Genomic DNA, 25,974 nt, shown 5'->3' on the forward strand with positions numbered 1-25,974 from the left:
AAAAAGCAATTTTAAAACATACATACAATCCTAGAAAAAAACAAAATGCAGAGATAAGTAGTTAAGTCTGACATGGCAAATAAGCTTTAATAAAATTTACTATCATTAGTAGGTTAGTTATATCCCTGAAAATCAACAAATGTTTTTCCTACAGCACTACATGACCTACTCCTCAGGCACTATAGATTCCTCTTTTTAACAATCTCCTACATACAAAAATGGGCTGATTTTTCATTTATCTGATCATCATAGCTGATTATTTCTTGCTTTGCCAACTGTTTTAACACTGAGCAATAAAATGATACAACAATGAATAGAAAATTAAGCTCTATCAAGCTTCAAACACTGGATGGTTGGCAAAGCCCAATAATTAAGTTAGCTCAGTATGCCAGTATCACTATTCATTCATGCCTCAAACTGGCAAATTATTATACATTTGGATGTTATATCTGCAAATGCCAAGGGACAACTGTAAGTTTTCTCACAGTTCCAAAGCTACCTTAATATTAGTAATGTCAAGATGCACGAAGTTATCTATAAATCAAGTGCATCACCACTGACAAATCATTTGTACTTACCTTCCATGTTGCAGACTTTATGTTCATAGTTCTCCCCCGGCTAGTCAGGGTACACTTCATTCTCAGAAAAAAGCTTCGCTGTGTATTTTGCTCTTTACCCTTTTTCACAAGGCCTAAGGAAAGCATCAAATAAAGTTTAAAAACATAATTAAATATGGAAATGTGTTACATTGAGAGTAGCATAGTACCTAGCACCTAGAAGCTTTTCAATTAAACATCCCAGCACGAACACAGAGATTTACATTCATTCTGCCCACTCCAACATATCTAGCAACCTGATACCCTCCAGTCAGAAACAGGTTCACAACAGCATGATTCCGAGTTGGTAGGAGGAGAATCCAGTTAGGTAACAGTTAATCCTTCCACATTCAAGCCAGAAAAGCTGGTCCAATTGCAAAGAAATATAAATATAGTATAAATTTGTCCTATGATTGTGCTATCAGTGTATAAGTATACCCCCAAAAAAGGAACTTCAGTGACTCTTCCAAACCTTTACTAAACATGTTAATTTAATTTATAATAAGCACTCCATATTTTTTTAAGTTTTAAAATAGAAAATTTATTTTCAATAGCAAATAAACATTTCTGTATATCTAATTTTTCCTTAAATCTTTCTATAAGCAGGCAGGAAATTATTTCTATTTTGTTACTGGGGGGGGAATAACTTTTCAAAGCAAAGTTAGAATTAAATCAAGTCATTTACTCATATTTCAAACCTCATGTAACTAAAAAAATGAGACTGTAACACTCAGGTAACTAAGCAAATAGCAACTTGATTTCTTGTCTTCATTCATCAGTCTGATTCAGTATTCATTATTCAGGAACTGGACTAGATATTGCAGGCAATACAAAGGTGAATAAGACACATTGCCCGCCCTGAAGAAGTCAAACAGTTCATAGATACAGGGGAGCCAGTGACAACACCCATGCAGGGCAAGTGCCCAAGACTCACAAAAACACTTCAAAGAAAGTTTAGAAGATAAATTCTAACCAAGGGGAAATCAGAAAGTTCTTAGAAAAAGAGACCTTAGAATGTCAATAAGTAGAGATGAGTTAGAATGGCATTCCAGACAGAAGGAAGAGAATGAAAGGCACAGAGGTGGGGAAAACAGCTCATTTGTGGAACAGTACTAGATAGTTCAGTTTGGCCACAATAAAAAGTACATGCAGAAGGGTAACAAGACAAAGAAGAGAAGGTTAGAGCTATAACCATGGATGGCTACAATGAAGAGTTCAGCCTTAAATATATAACATGGAGATTCTAAAAAATCCTGAGGTGAAAAGCACAAACAGGAACTTAAAGAACATTAATCTAACAGTAACATACAGATTATGTAAGAATTAGAATAATTGATGGTAATGAGGGGCTAAACAGTAGAAGTAAAAAGGATGACAAAAGATGAAGTAGAACCTATAAAAACTTGAAAATTGATGGAAATAACGTAGCAGAAATTTTAAGATTTTAAGATTTTTATTTTATTTATTTATTTATTTTTACAGAGACAGAGAGAGAAGGATAGACAGGGACAGACAGACGGGAACAGAGAGATGAGAAGCATCAATCATTAGTTTTTAGTTGCACATGGCGACACCTTAGTTGTTCATTGATTGCTTTCTCATATGTGCCTTGACCGCGGGCCTTCAGCAGACCAAGTAACCCCTTGCTCGAGCCAGCAACCTTGGGTCCAAGCTGGTGAGCTTTGCTCAAACCAGATGAGCCCGCGTTCAAGCTGGTGACCTCAAGGTCTCAAACCTGGGTCCTCGGCATCCCAGTCCGAGGCTCTATCCACTGCGCCACCGCCTGGTCAGGCAAGATTTGAAGATATTAAGGTTAGTATATTGAAAAATAGTGTCAAGTGGAAAAGAAATAAGTTTAAATTTAGGCCTGGTTAGCTAGAAATGCTGGACTCTTGAGGAAAAAGAAGTTATAGTTCAGATTTATAACAGTGGAACTAGGCAAGTCAGGGTAGTCTTCGTTCTGATGTCATTTAATTTGCCCTCCTTAGAAGTGTTTGAGAGTGGATTTTTAAAAAATGCCCCAGGCCCTGGCCAGATAGCTCAGTAGATTAAGAGCATAGTCCTGAAACAACAAGGTTGTGGGTTTGATCCCCAGTTAGGGCACACATGGGAAACAACCAAAAAAATGCACCACTGGGTGGAACAACAAATGCTTCCCTTTGCCCTCCCCTCTCTCTGTCTCCAGAAGTCAATAAAAATTGGCCAGACAGCACAGTTGGCTGGAGCATCGTCCCCGAGTGCCGAGGTTGCTGGTGCGATTCTCTGGTCAGGGCACATACAGGAGCAGCTTGATGTTACTATCTCTACCTCTTCCTGCCTCTCTCTCAGAAAAACAAAATAAAATAAAAGATAAAAGAAAAGGATGCCATGGACCCATTCTGGTCTTGGTGACAGTATAAGAGTGTGTGGCAGGGTGGGGGCGGGCAGCCGAGGTGGTATTGGTTGCACAGTGATCCACATGTAAACTCTTTGGGATACTTTCAGTCCATAATCTAAGCTTGAACTGGACTGAGCTTTGGAAACACAAGGGACATGAAGGTAAGTTTTAATACCAAGGTAGTAGAATACTACAGGCATTTTGCCCAAAGGAAAAAACATTTTTCAAGAAATAAATTTTCAGCCTTCTAAAAATAACATATTTTATAATACTTTATGAAATCTGAATCATCTTTTTAACATTTAAATAAAAGTATAACAGGTCTATGTTGTTTAAATTCACCAATGGCTCTTAGTGTTATCATTAAAATGCAATGTACTGTAGCAGTCCCTCTTCTCTAAAAGTGAAAACCTGCATTTTTGTTTTACAGCAAAAAAGCAAAAATTCATTACCTGCATTAGGAATGATCTCAAAAATAATCATGTGTTTAAAAAATATTTAGTTAAAAAACATACATTTAAATTATAGTAAGCAGACTATACCTGATCTAGAATAATGCATTAATATCATTACCAAACCAAAACAAGACTTCCTAAAATCCATCCATTTATGGTCTAGCTAACCTAATGGAAGCACTGAGCAGCCAACAGAAACCCTCATCTACTCACCTGAACTCATAAACTAAATTCATTGACAACCTACTTAGGTCCTTGCTCAGAATGTATTTACTCCTGCTTTATACAGAATTCTAAAAAGTATGCATTTGCTCTCCAAGTTCACAGTAAACATACAGTATGAAATTTAACAACAGGAAAGGGCTCCTGCCGACAGGTGAAAAATGGTAGTAGAATGTAATGAGTGGATGAACATGAAAAGAGCTCTAAAGTGCTAATGAGAGCCAGTCCACCCAAGTTTAGACCATTCTCTGCCATTTACTAACCCAGTAATCTTGAGCAAGCTACTCAGTAACTCTGTGCCTCAGTTTCTTCGGTAAAACAGAAATACTAACAGTAACTGCACTGGGCTGTTGTGAGGAATAGAAGTGCTAAAGCACATAAATGCAGAAAACAGTGTCTTGGCACACTGTAATCTCTTAACAGAGGTTAACTATTACTATGAATGAGATGAGATGAAAAAGAAACCACAAAATAACTATTCAAAAGTACTGTATATTTGAGGTTGTTTAATACAGAAACAAACTTACATACTTAAATCAGAGAGCTGCAAAAAACAATTACAGAGCATAATGATAAATTTTTATTATAACTATCAGTCATGAAAGATACAATGAGAATTGACCGATTATGATCAGGATACTCTAAGAGTACTGAGGTATGAAAAGACTGTCTTTACTTAAGTTTTTCTGTTTGTTTGTTTCATTTTGATTTTTTAACGAGAGCAGAAAGAGAATAAGTGGGCTGGGGAGAGCAGAAAGCATCAACTTGTAGTAGTTGCTTCACTTATGTGCCTTGACAATGTAAGCCCAAGGTTTTGAACTGGCAACCTCAGCATTCCAGGTCAATGCTTTACGCACTGTGCAAGCACAGGGCAGGCTACTTGTTAAGTTTTTAGTGAAGATTCTTGACAGGCCTCTGAATAAGTAGTAGGGCAGTGATAGGGGGTGGTCTGGGAATACAGTAGTCCTCCAGCTCCCCTTATCCATGGTTTTGTTTTCTGCAGTTTCAGTTACCCACAGTCAACCTCAGGTCCAAAAATATTAAGTGGAAAATTCCAGAAATAAACAATTCATATTTTAAATTGCTGGAAAAAGGTATTTTCCCCAAATCTTGGAACATTTGATTATTTTTAGTAATTCATTCCTAAGAGAGAGCTTAGCAGGTCTTTTCTGTTGTTGCTAATGTGGGGACACCCAGAATGTAATACTCTGTAATTTAACTACATACTCTCAAGTTATTGTGAACATCATGAGAGGTCAAATAAGCAATTACTAAATTCTCTAAAATCTGGTGAACCTTCTCTTTTCCTTGGGCCTTTTCAAAGCCTGAATCCAAAATAGCACCTCAACTTTAACAACTGCCTAAAGTCCTATTTTCTGCCATTTGTAGTATGACTTCCCCTTGCTTTTAAAAATTCTACTTTAATTTATAACTTCCTTGTCCTGATTTTTATTTATTTTCCATTTTATTTTATTTATTCTTATATCCAAATAAGCATTTACAGGATTAGGTAGGCTTTTAAATCTTTTTTTAATGTTTTTCCATTAAATTCCTAATAATGGATTTAACAAGACAGAGTACATTTTATTAAACATGAAATGATGGTTTGCCTTAGATTAATATAATAACAAAATTAAAAATTAGTAACAGAATCTGATCAGGTAAGACCACCTGTCATATTACATCAAACAAGAGACTTTTCTTCTCACCATTTCTGTGTGTAAGCATTTCTCTCATTTCCTCATGGTCACATGGATGAGTAAAATCAAACACGCTGTGTCCAGTTAGTTCAAACTGTAAACACATTTTAAAATTAGATCTATGTCATAAAATCAAAAAAATATAAAGGACTCTTAATATATGGGTATTTTACCTGAGTTAATCCCATGTATTTGTTCACATTATCAGAAATATAAATCATGTCACCATCATCTGTGAGAACCATAACAAAACCATCCAGGGCTTTCAAATAAAAGCAATTCATCTGTGCCTTCATTTCATCTTCAACATCCAAATCACCTAAAAAGAGCACAAAAAGAGAAAAATAATTAGTATAAAAATTATACTTAAATGAATAACATTTAGATGTTTTAATAAAGCTTTCCCCACATACTTTATTTAATACACACAAACATTTATTTTGCATATTAACCCCCCCCCCCCCGTCACTCCTTTTAACGCAGAACAGTCAAGGCCAGAATACAGGAAAACTAAAATTAAATTTGCCAGCTTCTTTTAATAATTATTTAAAGTAATACATATAGGAAGGCAAACCATTAGAAATATAAAGAAGGACTGTACTATTAAAAGATACATAGGTAGGTACATAGGTGGGTAGGTTGAGCAGGAAATAAAGATAGGCCAAAGGCCTGAAGCTTTAAAAGCAGATAATAAAAATGCTATCATATTAAGGAAGAATTGAGAATATGACCATCCTCTAAATATACTTTCTAATTACTTTTAATTTCTAATTTTTAGGCCTGTTATGCCTTGTAAATAAAACAAAACTCACCAGCATCCAGAAGTTTCCTCACACGCAAATAGCTGATGGTAAGCCTCATAACAGAAGCCTTATCAAGATGTGAACTCACATTATGGGGAAGTGGCAACTGATGAGCAAGCTCATAGAAAACTTCAGACTCTTTACTTCGCCGAGATCTGGCTGCATCTCTAGACTTTTCTTTTCGACGTTCAGAACTTATCCTATTTAACAAAAAAAGGGGAGGAGGGAGAAAAGAGATAAAAATTTTATATGGTAGTTTGCCTTTGCTTGAATAAAACTAATTTTACATTGTTTACATTCTGTTAGAAAGATTAGAAGATGCTATGTATTTAAATTATATAGAAGTTTGTCTACTACATGAAATACTACTATTTTTAATAGAGTGCTATAAAAATTTTTGCATTACTGCAGACATAAGAAACTCTCACAAGAAGTCCAAGATGAAGCTTTAAACCTGTCTGAAGTAGGTATTTCCTCCCTCATCCAAATCTGACAAATAGCATTTATGTGAAGGCTGCACGTTCATAGCCATTCAAAAAGTCTTGACAGAAAATTGTGATTAGAAATGGAAATGCATAGTAACTTAAAAATTGGTGGCCCTGGCCAGTTGGCTCAGTGATAGTGCATTAGCCTGGTATGTAGATGTCCTGGGTTTGATTCCCAGTCAGGGCTCCCAGGAGGAGCAACCATCCTTCTCCACCCCTCCCATTCCTCCTTCTCCCCCCACCCCCCACAATCATGGCTTAATTGGTTCAAGCGCAATGGTCCTGGGAGCTGAGGATGGTTCCACAGAGCTTCATCTCAGGTGCTAAAAATAGCTCAGTTGGTGAGCATCATCCCAAGATAGGCAGAGCATCCACCTAGATGGGGTTTGCTGGGTGGATCCCAATCATGGTGCATGTGGGAGTCTGTCTCTATCTCCCTTCCTCTCAAATTAAAAAAAAAAAAAAAAAAAAAAGTGTAGAACAGTAATAACTACAAACTGATTTTTAACTCTTTTCTTTTGACTCTAATACTCTCTCACCCTCCACCATACTATATGAGCAATACTGACTATAAGCTATAGGAATTTATATTAACAGCTATAATAAGCTACTGTTTTCAGGTTGCTTACTTCCTTATCAGTCCCCTATCTATCTCTAGCACAACAGGTATAGGAATGGGTTAACAAAGATTAATAAAGGTGTCCATACAATGCTGCATTTTTGGGAACTCTTCCAACAATAGTCAGAACGATTTTCATATGTCAGACAAGCCGAGTTGACTTTCTTTGCTGAACTGCATAGCAACTCCTATTCCTCCTGACCCTTCTGAAAGTACACAAGGCTAAATGAGGTTCTGTCCTTAGCTGCTGCTGCTTTACTTATTTTTTTAGTGAGAGAGAGACAGACAGACACAGACAGGGACAGACAGATAGGAGGGGGAGAGAGTTGAGAAGCACCAATTCTTCATTGCAGCATCTTAGTTGTTTATTAATTGATTGCTTTCTCATAAATGCCTTGATGGGGGGAGGGGGAGGGTGCCCCTCCAGCAGAGTGAGTGACCCCTTGCTCAAGCCGAATGAGCCCATGCTCAAGTTGATGACCTCAGGGTTTTGAGCCGGGTCCTCAGCATCCCAGGCCTATGCTCTATCCACTGTGCCACTGCCTGGTCAGTCTTTTAGCTTCTTCTCTAATAGCTATCTATTAAAGCCTACTATGTGCCAAACACTGCCCTGTACTAGGTGCCTAGGTCTCTCATAACAATCTATAAATAGGTTAAATACAGTGACTTTTGACCAGTCACAGGAAAGCAACAAAAGACGATAGAAATGTGAAATCTGCACCAAATAAAAGGAAAACCCTCCCACTTTCTGTAGGATGATGTGGCAGCATGTGCACGTGCACAGATGATGACATAACACCGTGTGTACAGCAGAGCAGCCCACAGCCATGCCAGTCAAGATGTGGATGGTACAGAGGAAAGTTCAGAGAGTTCTGTGGCTCGCTAAATTCGAATCCGTGACCAAAGTGCAATGTGAATATCGGTGCGTTTATAACAAAGCGCCACCACATAGGAATAACATTACCCGGTGAGATAAGCAGTTGAAGGAAACCGGCAGTTTGGTGGAGAAACGCCGTTCTGGTAGGCCATCAGTCAGTGAGGAGTCTGTAGAGGCTATACGGGATAGCTACCTAAGGAGCCCTAAAAAAATCTGTGCGTGAGCCCACATCGAACTGCACTGAATAGGTATGAAACTGGGAGAGTTTTCCTTTTATTTGGTGCAGATTTCACATTTCTATCGTCTTTTGTTGCTTTCCTGTGACCGGTCAAAAGTGCACCATGACTTTACGGACACACTGCATTATCCCAATTTTACAGATGAGGAAATGGGGATGCAATTGGTTAAAAATAAGACATTATGTAGCAAATTAGATTTGAATCCAGGTGTTCTTTTACTCCAAAGTCTTTGCTCTTCCACAATGTTTTACCTTCTCAGTGCAGAATGCTTTTATCTCAAATTCTCAGCTGCTCTCCTATGACCTTCAGTCTAGTTATGTTGTCAATTATTTATTAAATGTTGAAAATAGCCATTACCGTTTATTGAGCACTTAGTGGTATGCTAAAGACTTTGCCAGCATTATTTCACTTAATACTCCTTATATCCTATGAATAAAGTGCTTAATTGTCTTCACCTCAAATTCCTCCTCCCTCCAAATGATCTGCAGAGATGCAAGGTTCAATCATAGAAGCAACATTCTCAAGAAACAGGCAGGGTTCTCAGCACATGCTCCAGTTATGCTGTGTAATAACAAATAAATACCTAATAGTTGTATTGTGACAATAGTGGTAACGAAGTTTTCAGCACTTACTCAAGTTCATGAGCTTATCTGACTTTTGTACTTTAATAAGTAATATCAACATTTGCTGTTAGAACTTTGATATAAAAATTTTAATTCAAGCATCTGCAGGGGTCTCAAACTCGCAGCCCGTGGGCCACATGCGTGGATTAGGAATTTGAGGTGAAGACAATTAAGCACTTTATTCATAGGATATAAGGAGTATTAAGTGGATTAGTCTGTGGGCCGCACAAAATTGTTCGGCGGGCCGCATGCGTGGATTAGTCTGCGGGCCACACAAAATTGTTCGGCGGGCCGCGAGTTTGAGACCCCTGATCTAGATCAATTTAATTTGAGTATCTTAAGATTTAAGGTGAGCTAGTAAGAACTGTTATTAATTGTAACTACTTATCTATGTGAACCAGGATTTCTCAATGCTGTACATTTTAAATAAAAATACACAAATTAATTAGATGCTGCGGCTACTATGAAAATGCAGTAACATCAATGATCTGAAACTTCATTTTATATGTGCATTAGAATTGTCTCATTGTTCTCATTAACTTTAAGGAAATATTTTAAATTTGAACTTAAAAATAAAGTGCACAATAGTAAAAGTATTTTAAAAATCTATTTTATACATATCCCTTAGTTCCTGGGGGAGAAATCCAGTGCATTCCAGTGGCCCTACCATCTAGCATACTGTTTCCCTCACTTCTTTCCCCTTTTAAATTAGCAAGTGAGAGGCAGCAATGGCAGTGAGAAATAGATTCCTATCTGGTTCAGTAAAACCATCAAAAAGAGTGATTAATGATCTCATAATTTACCTGATGCTACAATTAGTATGGATGATCAGAATATTATCAGCAACTTTCAGACTTGGTATCCCTCTTTCTTGTATCTTATCAAGCTAACCATGTGATGGATTAACTCCATACTTTTAGAAATACTTGTATTGTCCAGAATTTTGAAGATTATGACTGTCCAAAATGTGGCAACTAAATTTATAAGACAAACCATTAGAAATGTGAGCCCGGATAAAGCATTTAAAAGACAATATATTTAAGCTAGTGGGACTTTAAGAATAACAATTTGAGCATGTGCCAGATTTTTGTAAGAAAAATAAGCCTCAATAAAACAAGAGCTGACAAACCTACATTAGATGAAGTAGGTGATAAAAATCAGTATGTCCACCATTACATAATCAACCTAGACATAAAGCAATTAGGAGACCTATAATGAAAATTTAATGAAGAAATTTATCTCACATTCTTCACATGGGACTATGGGAGTTCTTAAAACATTTCTAAGCTTCAGGTTTCCACAATTCTTACGAGTTTCAGCATCTGCACTGCCCAGCTTCTGTCTACTCACAGGAAGACGCTTCCATCAGATCATACCCCACAGAATTACAGTACTGACCAAGAATTATTTCTGTTAGACCGTATGGTGAATGAAGGGATGAATCCTGTACTAGTTGTTTACTTTCTACTTAGATTTCACAATAGGATTGTAGACCAGAGGGAAACTGGCAGATTTTCAGCATGTAACTAAGCTTACTATATTACTCAAAATTATCAATTCCATGTATAGTCTTTATTTTATTAAGTATAGATCAAGTAAATTTCTCCTACTTATGTATCTATATAAGGTGCTATTTCACAGACTGCCAGTCATACTAGAAATCAGTTAAGAATACAGTAAAAGTTGTCTTTTTTTTTAATTGTCTTTCATATGTATAGTTTGCTTACACAATTCCATGACTGTCCTAGAACTGTTTGAGTAAACTAGCAAAACAACTCAGTATTTGTGGTACTATAGTTTTCACACACTTATAATTTTATTATTATTTAATATACAGTACTGGACAAAAAAAAAACCCTAGCAATTATATCTTGAAAATATTTTGAGAAGAAAATATAATTAGGATGATAATTTAAAGCTACCGTCTTATTAGGCTTCTTGTGTAGAGTTCATGAATAAGCAACAGCCATTTGACAGAGAATGACTATTCCTTAGATTAACAAGAACATAAAATAATCGCAGATATTTTAAGTCATCTATTTGTGTTGCCTACTAGTTGTACAAGAAAAGCCTGTGTTTCTGATTGTAAATATGACTTTAAGAACTGAAGTTCGATCATAATCATTCAAAATGTTAACAGATGATCTGAGTTGTTTCTAATAAAGTTAGTATATAATTTTTAAAAATCTCTCAGTTCTTTTACTTTGTGATTTTAAAACTCTTTCTGGCCCATGAAGAGATAAATTGTGTTTTACACTTCTTGCCATCAGCATGTCTACAGGATAGACATTGTAAAGTGAAATTCCATGATCTAAAGAATGTAGCACTTCAATATTCTTTTCCAAAAAGATCTATACCCTGTTTAGTCTCTGCCAATCCATGAATGTGTGTATCCATTTCCCCATGCACTCTGCAGTAATATAGATTATGATCTGTTATATATTTTAAATTTTTGCCAAACTGATAGATGAAAATTGTATCAAGTTGCTTTACCTGTCCTGCACTTCTTAAAGTCTCAGACCAAAGGAAATTCCAAGGAAATTCTCATGTTCTTTAGTTGGCATTTTGGCCTGCAACTTTAAATTCAAACATTTATACATGGTGCATAGTATGATATATACAATGTTATTCTAAGCCTTTTTAATCTATTAATTTATTTAATCTTTATTATCAAAATCACATTACAGACAAGGAATCTGGTTAAATAGCTTACCCAAGATTACAGAATTAATAAATGATGAGTCTAAATTCAAATTCAAGCAATCTGACTCTAAAAACATGCCATTAACAATAGTCTATGTTGCTTCTCAAAATTCATTCTCATTACCAAGATAAGTAAGTATTCATAAGTCATTATTACAAAGTTCAAAATGTGTTTTCTTCACCTCTCCAAAGACATAAAAAAGAGGTATAGGGGGTGGCTTTAAATTTAGGACTTGACCCTAATCTATTTGGAGGGACTCATGGCCAGGCTCTTTCCTGGAGTCTGCTAGTAATCCAAATTCCTAACTGACCCTAATTGAAAGGTACCTACAATGGCAATGCTCCCTGCTGCACTGTTCACCAGTTCTTCAAAGCAAGGCAACCTTTAATGAGTTCGGCCAAACTCAAAGGGAGAAAATCAGGACAGTCTACCTCATATATTCCCACTATACTTTATTTTTAATTTGTACAGAGAAACTATTTGAACATCTTAGCTCTCTACTGTTGTTTTATTTGCTCAATATCTGGATCCCCCAAAATAAAAGCAATCTGCATAACTCACTTCAAGAGATCTGGCTGGACATAAGCCAACGCCAAGATACCCAATCACACGAACTACCATGAGAGAACAGATGGGAGAGAATTTTCCCCTTCAAACATTTATTGAGCACTTACTATGAGCCAGGCACTGTGTTAAGTGTTTTTACGTATTTGCCAATTTAATGATCACAACCTTAGAGAAAACCAAAACAGGAGATAGGAAATGGCTGTCTTGAACCTCAAATAACTTTCTCCAGTCAAGAAATATTCATTCAGTAAATATTTATTGAGCATCTATTAAGTACCATAGACTACTCTAGGTACTAGGAATATACTGATATGCAGAACAGCCCTGATGGTGCTTAGACAGCCTCCCACTTAGTCTACTAAAATAGCTGTATTTCCAAATGCAGGTCTAGTTGCATCCTAACTACTTAGGAACACTGATCAACATTTCAAACTTCTGGGCTTCACCTTTGTAAATTCTGATTCACTAGATCTGAAGCAGGGCCTCAAAATCTCGGTTTTTAAAAACTCTAAAGGTGCATATGGTACACACACACACAGTGAGATTTGGGAACCACTGAGTGACCTTGTCCTTCCCTTACTTTGCATTAATTTCTCTCTCAAATTACTATCACAGTCCTTCCAAAATAAGAGATCTGATACTAAGTCCTGCTTAAAATCCCATCAAATGTACATAGGACAAAGTATAATTATTTTCAATGAAATCCAACCTTACTTAGTTCCGTGCCCATCTCTTCATCCTCATCATGTCCCACAGTCTTCAGCTACACTGCAGTTAATCAAAAGGGTAATATTTCATTCCTTCTGGCTCACTCATGCCATTATGCTTGGAGTACTTTTTTTTTTTTTTTTAATTTTTTTATTTATTTATTCATTTTAGAGAGGAGAGGGAGAGACAGAGAGGGGGAGAGAGAGAGAGAGAGAGAGAAGGGGGGAGGAGCTGAAAGCATCAACTCCCATATGTGCCTTGACCAGGCAAGCCCAGGGTTTCGAACCGGCAACCTCAGCATTTCCAGGTCGACGCTTTATCCACTGCACCACCACAGGTCAGGCTGGAGTACTTTTTGAATACATGACCTGGTAAATTTATGAGAAACTTTCAAGTTTTAACTCTAACATCTCTGTTCCTGTTCCGTCTTCTAAAACTGTTCCTCTTTCCAGATCTGACACTTTGGTTATTTTGATATATTATATATTTTTTAGAGACAGAGAGAGAGTCAGAGAGAGGGATAGACAGGGACAGACAGGAACGGAGAGAGATGAGAAGCATCAATCATTAGTTTTTTGTTGCGCATTGTGACACCTTAGTTGTTCATTGATTGCTTTCTCATATGTGCCTTGACTGTGGGCCTTCAGCAGACCAAGTAACCCCTTGCTCGAGCCAGCAACCTTGGGTCCAAGCTGGTGAGCTTTTGCTCAAACCAGATGAGCCTGCGCTCAAGCTGGCGACCTCGGGTCTCGAACCTGGGTCCTCGGCATCCCAGTCTGACGCTCTATATACTGCGCCACCGCCTGGTCAGGTTATTTTGCTATATTTTATCTTCTACAATACCTGAAGCTTCTTGGAGACAGGAAACTGTCTCATTTATGTTTATATTCTTAGTAGGAAGGTGCATAAATTCTACTTGGCTTTAATATTGGCCCAAATCAGCCATTTGACCTTGACTTCAGCCCATGGAAGGTTAACTGTCCTTATAACATTCTTTTTGGGATCCCTGAATTTGAGTCTCCTCACTGCTCTTGTGCTCCTATATATTAGTCATACACACAAATAAACAGTACAACAATGTAAGTACTATGAACAATGTATACTATTTGAATTTACTATGATTATCTGGATAACCACAAACACAGGTAACATACTAGGTGTACCTTAGGGGGGGGGGGTCTACTGATTAAAAAAAAAAAAGTAGTTCACCAAGCAGTTTAACAGTGAACAGCACCAATACCATCACCAAAGAGAATAAATGATCTTGCCAGAGAAGAGATTTAGAGGAACAGGGACAAAACTGAGAATGAAGGATATCAATTGCTGAAAAGAGGTTGGAGGTTTAAGATTATTTCCCTCATCACTATGATCTATGTCTTTTATAGATCATAAAAGACAAGGAGGTTACTCTTACACGAGGATTTTAATATTTATTATTAGGAATACTTATTAATAAGACTTATTGTTATATTTTCCATCTGATAACTGCTGCAAAACCAGCATACTTCAAATAGATATTAAATATTTTAAAAGCTGTACTTAATAAAAAAAACAGCAAAAATTGAGTATTTAAAATTAAATATAAATTACATTTTCAGGACAGCTATCTGTTATTCATAATTATTTTCTACAAGAAAATGTCTTTTAAGTGCTAATCATTACCAATAAACTTAATGAAACTATAGTAAACTCATGTCATGTTAGAGAATGTTATTCAGTCAACAAATACTTCTTAATCATCTCCTAAAGCCAGACACTGTTCTCAGAATGGGCACAGCTCAATAAACAAAACAGACCAAGTTCCTACCCTCATGGCGCATATATTCTAGGACAAATATATCTCTATGTTTCTTGTTTTTATTCAATAGCAGTTACAGGGGCCAATCCCTGATAGAACATTAACCATAAAAATAATCTTTCCATAAAAATTTAGGAGACAAGGCAAAGTTTTCTACAAAACTTAACCTGTGTTCATAAGAGATTTTACAATATACTGTAGTACTATGTTGAAAGAGCAGATAAAACAATAAAATTTGAGCATGAATCTATTTCTCCATAAGGGTGTGTAATGCATGTGTATATATAAATAAATGTGTGTATATGTATACTCACATACAGACATATAATTTATAAATGCAGAAAAAACCAGAAAGATACAATGATACATGTTAGCAAAGTTTACAAAAGATTAATGATAGCAGTTTCAAGGTGACAGAATTACAGATAATGTATTTTAAGAAAAATTCACTATTAAACAGTCAGTGTAATTTTTTCAGAAAAATCAGAAAAAGATGGTCATCTAACTTTTACACTAATTTCCCAGGACTAACTAAAAACAAATAAAATTTTTCATTTATCTCCAGGAATGTAGAAAGTAAAGACCAAGTAAGCTATATATAAGTTCAATATTTTCAATTTTTCATTCTAATTTTAAGGTTTTGAAAATTTGGCATTTCATAATTTGAAATTCCCAAATACAGGTGAAATGGTTTGTTTCTAAAGATGAATATTCAGAATATATATACTTATTTTATTTTTTAAAGCAACTTAAATTTCTTGTTTTAGGTGAGCATTATCATACTAGCAAGGCAACCTCTCTGAAATACGAACAGACGGAGAAAAGATATATTATTAACTTTCCAGTAACCTCACAAAAATGCTTAATTTAAATACTTGATATTTTAATGTTGCAGTAAAATAAATAGGAAGATTCACTTTTCAATTAGAGGGTACATTCTAAAAATGAAATTTATTATTACATCTGAGGTAGCATTAATGGGTAAAAGTTCTATTTATACATTAATTAAATTTATTAACTAACAGATTTATATCTGTTTACATTAATATATATTTATGTTGTTTATAAATAGAATATGTTTTTGTTTTTAGATCATTCCTAAATAGTGACTTCAATAAACTCTCTCAGAATTGGTATTGAGCCTCTCAATAAATAAATCTCTTATCAGCCCTGACCAGCTAGCTCAGCTGGTTAGAGCACCATTAGGATAGGCCAACATTATGGGTTTGATCCTCAATCAGGGCACATACAAGAAGCAAGCAATGAATGCATACATAGTGGAACAACAAATCAATGCTTCTCTTTTTCTTCCTTTCTCTCTAAAGTCAATAAATTCATTAAAAAAATCTCTGATCCCTTATTATGTAAAGTACTGGATAAATAAAACCAAAAATATGTATGTGAAACTTTTCCTCTAAGCTCCATGGAGGTTCTGACACTTAGCTATCATCACAATCATCTGGAGGGATTCTTAAAACACTAGGTTTTATCCCCACAGAGTTTCTGATTCAGGTCTCGGTAGTGCCTGAAAATCTGCATTTCTAACAAATTAGCGGATAGTATAAATGATGCTGGTCTGGAGAACATTTTGAGCCCTTCTGCTCTAAGAAAATACTTTTTTTTACATGTCCTTCTAAAATGTCCAGAGAAATAAGATTGTTCATTTGCATTCAATGGTTTATTAAAAATTTCTCTTAAAAATACGCCCAAATGCTTTACAAATATAGGCAACAGAGCCAACCTCTAAGACACTTACATTGCCACATACTTAGAATTCAGTAACTATAAATATACACTAAGGACATAAGACTTGATTAGTAATGGTTGATGCAGTAAACATCACAATCACCAACAGCAATTTACCCCCAGATACATGTGCATAGATCCCAACCTTGGAAATTCCAACTGTGGGCTTGGTATGTCTGTTTATAATTTTTTTTTCTTTCATTTTTTGGAAGCTGGAAACAGGGAGAGGCAGTCAGACAGACTCCCGCATGCGCCCGACCGGGATTCACCCGGCATGCCCACCAGGGGCCCACCAGGGGCCGATGTTCTGCCCCTCTGGGGCATCGCTCTGTTGCATCCAGAGCCATTCTAGCGCCTGAGGCAGAGGCCACAGAGCCATCCCCAGTGCCGGGGCCATCTTTGCTCCACTGGAGCCTCGGCTGCGGGAGGGGAAGAGAGAGAGAGAGAGGAAGGAGAGGGGGAGGGGTGGAGAAGCAGATGGGCGCTTCTCCTGTGTGCCCTGGCCGGGAATAGAACCCGGGACTCCTGCACACCAGGCCGACGCTCTACCGCTGAGCCAACCGGCCAGGGCCGGTATGTCTGTTTAAAAAGCAGTTTCACAGATGGTTCTGATGAGCACTTTGTCTGTTCAAGGTTTGGGTTTCATCTATGGGTGCTTGTAAAATTTACCGATTCCTGAGTCCCACCGGGAAAGGACCAAATTAGAATTTCTGGAGGTGGGTATCTGGGACTCCCTATATTAACTTACACACCCAGGTGATTCTTAAGCAATACAAGTATGAGAACCATTAGCAGGTCTTATAGCAAAGATTTAACAGTGAATTCTGAAAAAAATAATTTTAGCTGCAACTACATATGCATAAGACAACTACCTTATTTTTCGCTCCATAGACACACACACCCCCAAAGTGGAGGGGGAAATGCCCATGTGTCTTATGGAGTGAAAAATATGGTATTTTATTAAATATTTTACACACCATTTGGTTCAGAAATTATTTTCTTTATTTTCTTCATTAAAACCGTAGGTGTATCTTATGTTCAGGTGCGTCTTATGGAGCAGAAAATACGGTACATAATATGACAATTATGTTTGTCAGGGAGAACACTGAACAGAGTGGGTTGGGCAACACTACATAGAGCAAGGGAAAATTGCTAGGAATGAGAAGCTAGAGGTACAATTCAAGGACAGGCCAGTAATAAAGTGTGTGCTTAATAAAATCCAGTAACTTTTTTTTTTTTTACAGAGACAGAGTCAGAGAGAGGGATAGATAGGGACAGACAGACAGGAACGGAGATGAGAAGCATCAGTCATTAGTTTTTCATTGCGACACCTTAGTTGTTCATTGATTGCTTTCTCATATGTGCCTTGACTGTGGGCCTTCAGCAGACCAAGCAACCCCTTGCTCGAGCCAGTGACCTTGGGTCCAGGATGGCGAGCTTTTGCTCAAACCAGATGAGCCTGCGCTCAAGCTGGCGACCTTCGGGTCTCGAACCTGGGTCCTTGGCATCCCAGTCCGACGGTCTTATCCACTGCGCCACTGCCTGGTCAGGCAAAAAATCCAGTAACTTAACCTCAAAAATTTAAGAACATGATTAGGCTTCAAAGATGACCAAATAAAAAATGTGGTAACTGTGGGATGGTTTTCTCAAGCTTTTGAAATAATTTTTTAAAATAACATTTTAATATTTTATGAATGCCATACAAATTAAATGGTTGAGAATCACCATCCCTGAGCAACAGTTGTGTTAATGGCTTTCCTAAAAGCTTATCACCTAGTCTATGACTCTTCCCTCTTACCTGCCTCTCAGCTGGTGGTAAAATTTTCTTTCCATTTCCCTTAATATACGTTTTCTGATGGTAACAGAACTGAGACTGGAATTTAAGAGGTCAGTGACATTAAACTTTGTGTGTGTGTGTATGTGTATTGAGAAGAATGTGTACTTAATTACTTAACTATAACAAAAGATATATAAGTTAGAATAATCAAGTACTTATATAACAAAAGAAATCATATATATCAGAATAAAGGTATACACATAGAAATCATACCATAAAGATTTTTCCTATTTAGTTCAAAACTGTTGATCATGATGCAGATTCAGGAAACAAAGACAAAGGAGAAGCTCTCCTGAAGCAAATGTCTTCTTGGCCCTTACCTATACTAATCCGTCCTATTCAAGGCTATCAAATAAATTTCCCCAAAAACCTCTTACCCTGTTTCCTTGTCTATAAAAAGGGGATAAGTAATACTATTAGTAAGTGGCAGGTGTCAGATTCCAACGAGACTTAAGTCCCCGTATTTAATTCAGCCCATGCTGTTCCACAAATCAAATGTTCAATATATAAATATAATTTTTAAATTTAGAGATTAAAGAAAACTTGGGGATGTTTTACTTAGAAATAGAAGGAAGAGACACAAGAACTACCTTCAGATATTTGAAAAAGACGTCATATGGAAGACATTTGGTGATTTATGCCAACTGCAGTGGTTAATAAGTGGGAGTTACAACAGGGCAGGGCTTTACTCAATAGGTTTAAAGGAGCACTGAAGGTAAACTGAGAATTTTAAAATCATGTTCCCATTTTGTTAGCCATGTATGAAAAAAGAGCCTATTCTGGATAATCTAAATAATCTTATATTCTTGCTACAAGCCTTCTGTGTTTAAGGCTACATTTATTTATGAATAAATTGGTACCAAATGAACAGTTACCTTTTTTTTAATCTAATGTGGTATACTCAGATTGAGGTCACTGGGCACATCTCACAATGATTATAGAGATTATTTTGCTCTGAAGGAGATCTAAACATTAGTCAGGGTTAAAAAATGTTGGGATAAAGAACTTTCTAACATTTATAGTTGCCAAAAATAAACTATCTTGTGAGAGTGTGTTTTGTGTGTCAACTCAAAGTAAACTGGCCAAATTAAAAAACAAAACTATAGAAAATGCTCCTGTGATGGTTTATATTAACGTAACAAAACTTAAATCCTAAAGTCAGTATTTTGCAAGAATCTCTAACTTGAAACCACACTGTACTAAAAAAAAAAAAAAAAGAAGCACATTTTATGGATGAATCAATTGACAACCAAAACTGATTATTATTCAACTGTGGACTGAGCCATCAACATTCAATACTTTGCTTGATAAATCAAATGCACATATATCTGTTGAATAAGTGAATGCACAATAATCTGTTATAGGTGAGAGAGTGGTTAGGTACTAGGGTAGGGTCGAGGGTCAAAAAAAATTTGAACCATTGAAATAAATAAATTTATTCAGATTATCCAAGAAATACACTTTCCTCCATTCACAGTGAATGCTTTGACTACTGGTTTGACATATAACCCATTTAAACATTTTAGCTGCGTTCTCTGCAAAGGCAGGCAATTTCTAACTATTTTCTGCCAACAGATTATATAAAAGACATTTAATGAATTGATGCCCAAAAAGCACAGAAAATAGGCTTTCTTAATTTCCTATCCTTTGACAATGCAAAGAAACACCCCTGAGAATATACTTCTTCCTTTACTGCTATCAATATTATTTTAGAATAATATGTATCAACAACAAAAAACTTCATTTAATTCGCAAGGACAGATATTCATGGGAAAAAAATACCAATGTAGAGGAAAAGCAGCACTAACTATTCTACCATTAACATAAATTCATTGGTAGTTTGGACCAAAGGACTACATCACCCTTTATCAGATAGTCCCAAATAAGGTTTAAATGACTCTAAGCAATATCTTGAGACTTAAAAGGAGTAAAATTTTTCCAAAAACTTAATATTATAATAATGTGAATATAATAATAGTTTTTAATTCATTAAGCCCATTGTGGCAAGAAATATTGTTTCACATGAGTTAATCTCTCTTTTATCTTTACAACAATCCTATAATAAGGCAATTATTCTTTCCTTTCTAATTTACAAATAAAGTGAGATGTAGAAAGGTCAAGGAACTTGTGCAAGATCAACAGCACATGGCAAAGTAAGCAGCCAATCTCTAGAGCCTAAGCTCTTAGCCATTAGTCATTACTGCCCCTCTTTCTTAAGGAAATGAAATGAAAACCCTTATCTATGGTAGAAGAGACTCTAAGTTTCCCAAAAGGCATAGCAAGAACTTTTGCAGAATGAATATGCTTGGTAGAAAACAATGTATATGATGAATTCAGGTGATTTGCAACAAAAACTGATAGCCCATTCATTACAATACCAGCACTGATCAAGAGTATTGTATAAAGAGATAATTAATAATATACATCAAGACAAGCAAATAATCTACAAGACTATATGACTCATGTATCAAGACTATATGACTCACTACCATGGTCAAAAATAAACAGCTCAAGCTGGGCAAACAGGCATTCATCCAGAAAACTGATACATGAATACGTGAAGAGAAAACTTCTTTTGGTTTTTAATGATCACAAACTGGATGGATACAGGCACAGAAATGGACAGCCTTTGTGACAAAATGAGGCAAAATAGAGCAAAGGCATATAAACCAAGTAATATTCAAGAGAAAGTCAGGGATGATAGTCTGAGGACAGCATGTGAAACTCTGGATCCAACTGTCCCTTAAATCAAAACTAGATTGTGTGAGCCAGTAACTGCCTTATTTTCCCCTTAAACTAGTTTGAGTTTTATCACCTGAAATAAAAAGAATTCTAATATACTTATCAAAATGCCAGGGTTTTGAATTAAAAACAAACTTTAACGATGATAAAGTACAAGAAAATAGCACTCTCATATACCGCGCTACAGTATAAACTGGTCCAAACTTTCCGGAAGTTAAGACTTAAAAAATGTTTGCTAAAGATAAAATAAGGGTAAAGACACTTTTCACATATTTGAGCCTACCTGATTTTTTAGAGTTATATGCTTCTTTCAGCAAACTTTTTTATTCAGTATTCTGATATAGATTGGCAGGCACTAACATTTAACATACCTTAAAGTAGGGTACTGAATTATTTGCAAGGCCAAGTACATGTCACTTAGCTGTATTTATTAACAAAATGTTTACTGGCCAGGTTCTAACAAATACCATAAATATTTTTAAATCACAAAAAATTAAAAATCAAGTTCTATAGTATCGTAAGGGGTTCCCAAGCATAAGAAAAATTCCTATGAAAAGCAGGACATAGAAGAGGAAGCAATAATGACTTCCAAAAACCCTTTAAAAATCTTAAAATCTTTCTCTTTATTCATTCAATTATTATTTTTTTGCCTGTGTTTGCTCAAATACTTATTAAGAGCGTACTGTGACAATATTCTCCTAATATCACAAGTTTCAAATTCAGTCCACTTGTGATCTTGCTCATTAGAATGTTTCAATTTCATAACTGAAAAGGAGGTCACATTAAAAAAGTTTACTTAACATCTGAATTTACAAGCAAAGGTCTATGAGAACAAATATACGTATATCATAATTCTTAGAAACTTAAACTTTCCACCTTTAAACCTTATGTTTATTTTTACCATAATATCATTCAGTTGGAAAAACAAATTCTCATAATTATTAGGAAAAAGGGGAGAGGCACAGGGAACAGGCATAAATGAGTGAAAATTGCAACATTAACTAGTAAACACTTTTAAAATTTTTATTTTATTGATTTCAGAGAGAGAAGAAGGGAGAGAGACAGGAACATCCAGTCTGTTCCTGTATGTGCCCTGACCTGGGATGGAACTGGCAACCCCTGTGCTTCAGGACAGTGCTCCAACTGAGCTATCCGGCCAGGGCTAATTTGTAAACCCTTTTTTAATCTGTCTAAATATATTGTGACTTTCAAAACAAGTGGGTGAAGAACTACAGTAAATTATGTTCCATCACTAGATTTTTGTCCCACTTATTAAACAAAAACTTTTGAAAATCATACTTCGAAATAATCTTTATGTTTAATAATTACAACCAAGTAAAATTTTAAAATGAACGTACATTCATAAATGACTGTTGAGATCACCCCAACAACAAAAAAGTAACATCCTAGGACAGTCTTCTTATAAAAATAAGCAATTTCAACTATCGTATAAAACTTTTAAAACAAAAACTAGTTAAACAGGACTTTACTAACAATAGGATAGGCACAGAACATTTTTTAAAATTTATTTATTGATTTTAGAGAGGAAGGAAGGAAGTGATAGAAACATAGATCTGTTCCAGTATGTACCCGATTGGCAACTGAACTCGCAACCTCTGCATTAGGATGCTGCTCTACCACCAAGTGATCTATCCGGCCAAGGTGGTAGAGAACATTTTAAACAGTAAATATTTTTCTGAAAAAGTACTGAAAAACCAAATACTTGTAAGTCACTAGGAAAACTTAATTTTTAGAGGCGCTTAACTTCTGATAAAGCTTCCACTGGCAATGGTTCTGTTAGCTTTTAAGTTGGTTAACAAACAAACCCTTAAAAACAGAATCACTTCAACACATCCATGAGGATGGCTGCAATAAAAACAAAAACAAAAAAACCTCCAGAAAATAATAATATCAAGTGTTGAGGAAGTAGAGAAATAGGACCCCCTGTGAACTGCTGATGGAAAAGTAAAATGGTGACCTACTAAGGAAAACAGTTTGGCAGTTCCTTGAAAAATTAAAAATAGAGTTGCCATTTGATCCAGCAATCCCACTTTTCAGAACATATCCAAAATAATTGAAATCAAGATCTTAAAGAGATGTTTGCAAACTCGTGTTCATAGCAGCTCTATTCATAATAGCCAACAACAGGTGGAAGCAACTTAAGGGTTCATGGAAAGATTACTAGATAGACAGAATGTGGTATACAACTAAATATTATTCAAATACTTAAAAAGGAAGGAAATTCTCACACATTCTACAACATGTATTAACCTTGAGGACATTATGCTCAGTAAAATAAACTAGTCACAGAAATTGTATGATTCCACTTACAGGCTATATTAAGTAGTCAAATTTATAAGAACAGAAAGAAGATTGATGGTTGCCAAGGACAAAGAGGAGGGGGAAATTGAGTCGTTTCATGGTTACAGAATTTCAGTTTTGGAAGATGAAAAAGTTCTGGAGATTGGTTATACTTCAATGTGTATATATAAATACTTACCAATACTGAACTGTACACTCAGAAGTTATTAAGATGGGAAGTTTTATGGGTTTTTTAACCAGTTTAGATTTTACAAATTAGATTTTTCTAAAAGGGTCATGTCTGACAAATAGATATGGGTTTGTTTTTATTGCAGAAAATACAAATTTTAATATAAAACTCAATGCAAATACCAAAGTAGTTGATTTTTCACACTCCAGGAGACATATTAATAGAAGGATACAAGTATTTTTAAAATTCCAATACCTAATTTAATTAAGAAATCTTCACCATACTTTTAACAAAAATACTGAGCAACAAAAAGCTTGGCTTATCTTCATTTCAAATTCTTTGTCTAACCCTCTGGTTAAGCACAAAACATACACAACACATACATATACAAGTAGCAGAAGGCTGAATAAAATCCATCAACTGGATAATTAGCCCAAACATAAAAAAAAGAAACAAGAAAAAAGAATGTTCTTATGAATTATGATTAACTCCTTAATAGAAAACTAATCCAACAATACTTTAGATTATTTCTCCTGGCTGAGAAACAGTTAACAACCTTAGATAAGATTTTTTCTAAAGTATCTAAATTTTTAAAAATTATATTTTAAGATACACCTATGAATAAGCACAGTAATCTAACCCAACTCTTTAACATCTATGCATAACATTTTTAATTTTACCACTAAACACCATTATTACAAGCAGCTCCTTGAAAGAAAGAAAGAAAAAAAGAAAGAAAAGTTAAGAGAGTAATTCCCCCATGCTTCCTAGACACCATTCTTAACATACAATAAAAAGTAACCACAAAAATCTTAACCTTGAGCCTAAACACCAACAGAGCTGTAAAGACAATGGAAGTCAACATGCAGAAAGACTAGAAGATTGGACAGTCTCCAAACAGCACAAAATGCTTTACAGTGGTCCACGGAAATGAACTACCACACTTTATCAGTCTAAAACAACATGTACTAGTAAACACACATATGTGGAAGAGTACACTAATATAAATTTCATACAAATCGAGCCACAAAAATTTAAACAATACATGCTTGAAGCTTTTGCCTTAAGACGGAAGCCAATGGTTTTAACTGCAGAAATGCATAAGCAAAGGACAGTTTTTCCACCATCTAATGTTTAGCAAAGATTAATACTTATAAAATTGTCTAAACTGTAGCATCAAGAGAAAAACATTTTCAAGTTACTGCCAGTTCTAAGACTTGCACAAAACCTTGCTGAAATGACCTGTATGACTAGAATGTGTTTAGGACTCTAAAGTCCAGAGTAAATTTAAAGTAACCTATTTGGGGAGGAAACAAGGGGTAAGAAATTAAAATTATAAAATCAGTCCTTTAATCACCTTGTCAACCATTTTACAAATGAGAAGCCTAAGTCATTGGTAACAAGGAAACAGCATAAGTGTATGGGTTTGTTAACTTGCCCCAAATATGGAAGAGTTAAGTGTTTTTGAAGGAACTGTGAAGAAGGGGGCCTGGAATAGACAGTGGAACAGATGCTCAAAAGAATAACTGATGCTAGATGCCAACATAACCTGGGAATGTACTATATATATTTTAACCAGGAAGGGCCCCTTTTAAAGCTCTGGCTCCAATGTTAGTCTTTCCATTTTTAGGAGATACAGAAAAGATGTATGAGGTGATGAGAAGAACTAAAACAAAGAAATAATTTGAACGGACTTGAAAAAAAGTTTTTAAGTGTGTAAATTTACACTAAAACTTTTAACAAGTTCTAGTTTATATGCTTATTTTCAAGTACACAGTGTTCCAAGACTCCTAAACCAGGCACTGGGTATTATTTCATTTAACCTTCACAATAACTGCTAATTTGGATGCTATTATTATCATCATTTCAAAAGAAAGACAGGCTCAGAAGCATTCAGTAATTTGCCCAAGCTCACAAAGCTAACAAAGTGGAAAAAGCTGGACACTAACCAAAGGTGTCTGTCTCAACGTCCTACGCTCTTAACCACTAGGCATGCTAGTCTTCAAACAGGTGGAAAATCAAGTAAAATTGTAACTAGAAAAAAAACGAGAGCTTCTTGACTTCTAATGACATAAGTGAAAGAGGAAGTTAAGGAATGTTCCTCAGAGATTTTACTTTAATGCTGCAATAATTGTTTTTGGAAAACTGTGAAGGAGTCTGATCTGAAACCTGAAACCAAACGATGAACCTTTTGACATTCTTTTGAAATCTAGAAATCTGTATCAATGTGCTATTAAGTAAAGCAAGCCCCTACCCCTAAGGAATCAACCTCAAAGGCCTTATGTTAAATATATTACAACCATACCCATCCTGTCTTCTGATTTCTTCCAATCCTTCAGCTATGCGTTAGTTTCCTAGACCTTTAAAAAAGACAAATCTGTCTCC

The 25,974-nt window shown here is 35.6% G+C and overlaps 1 protein-coding gene across 2 annotated transcripts in view; it reads right to left on the reverse strand.

The window, feature by feature from the left end:
- Positions 1-25,974, reverse strand: part of HIF1A (hypoxia inducible factor 1 subunit alpha) — a 48,622-nt gene that overhangs the window by 20,183 nt on the left and 2,465 nt on the right. The window contains exons 1-5 of one of the 2 annotated variants that reach the window (XM_066272946.1): positions 11,490-11,552; positions 6,163-6,353; positions 5,524-5,669; positions 5,360-5,444; positions 579-691 (exon numbers count right to left, since the gene is read on the reverse strand). In XM_066272946.1, the coding sequence (XP_066129043.1) occupies positions 579-691; positions 5,360-5,444; positions 5,524-5,669; positions 6,163-6,211 (393 nt within the window). In that variant the 5' untranslated portion in view covers positions 6,212-6,353; positions 11,490-11,552. Of the gene's footprint in view, positions 1-578; positions 692-5,359; positions 5,445-5,523; positions 5,670-6,162; positions 6,354-11,489; positions 11,553-25,974 lie in introns of those variants that run through there. The other variant, XM_066272947.1, reaches the window with a different exon arrangement.

This window comes from Saccopteryx bilineata, chromosome 4 (genome assembly GCF_036850765.1).
Source record: "Saccopteryx bilineata isolate mSacBil1 chromosome 4, mSacBil1_pri_phased_curated, whole genome shotgun sequence".
Classification (NCBI taxonomy): domain Eukaryota; kingdom Metazoa; phylum Chordata; class Mammalia; order Chiroptera; family Emballonuridae; genus Saccopteryx; species Saccopteryx bilineata.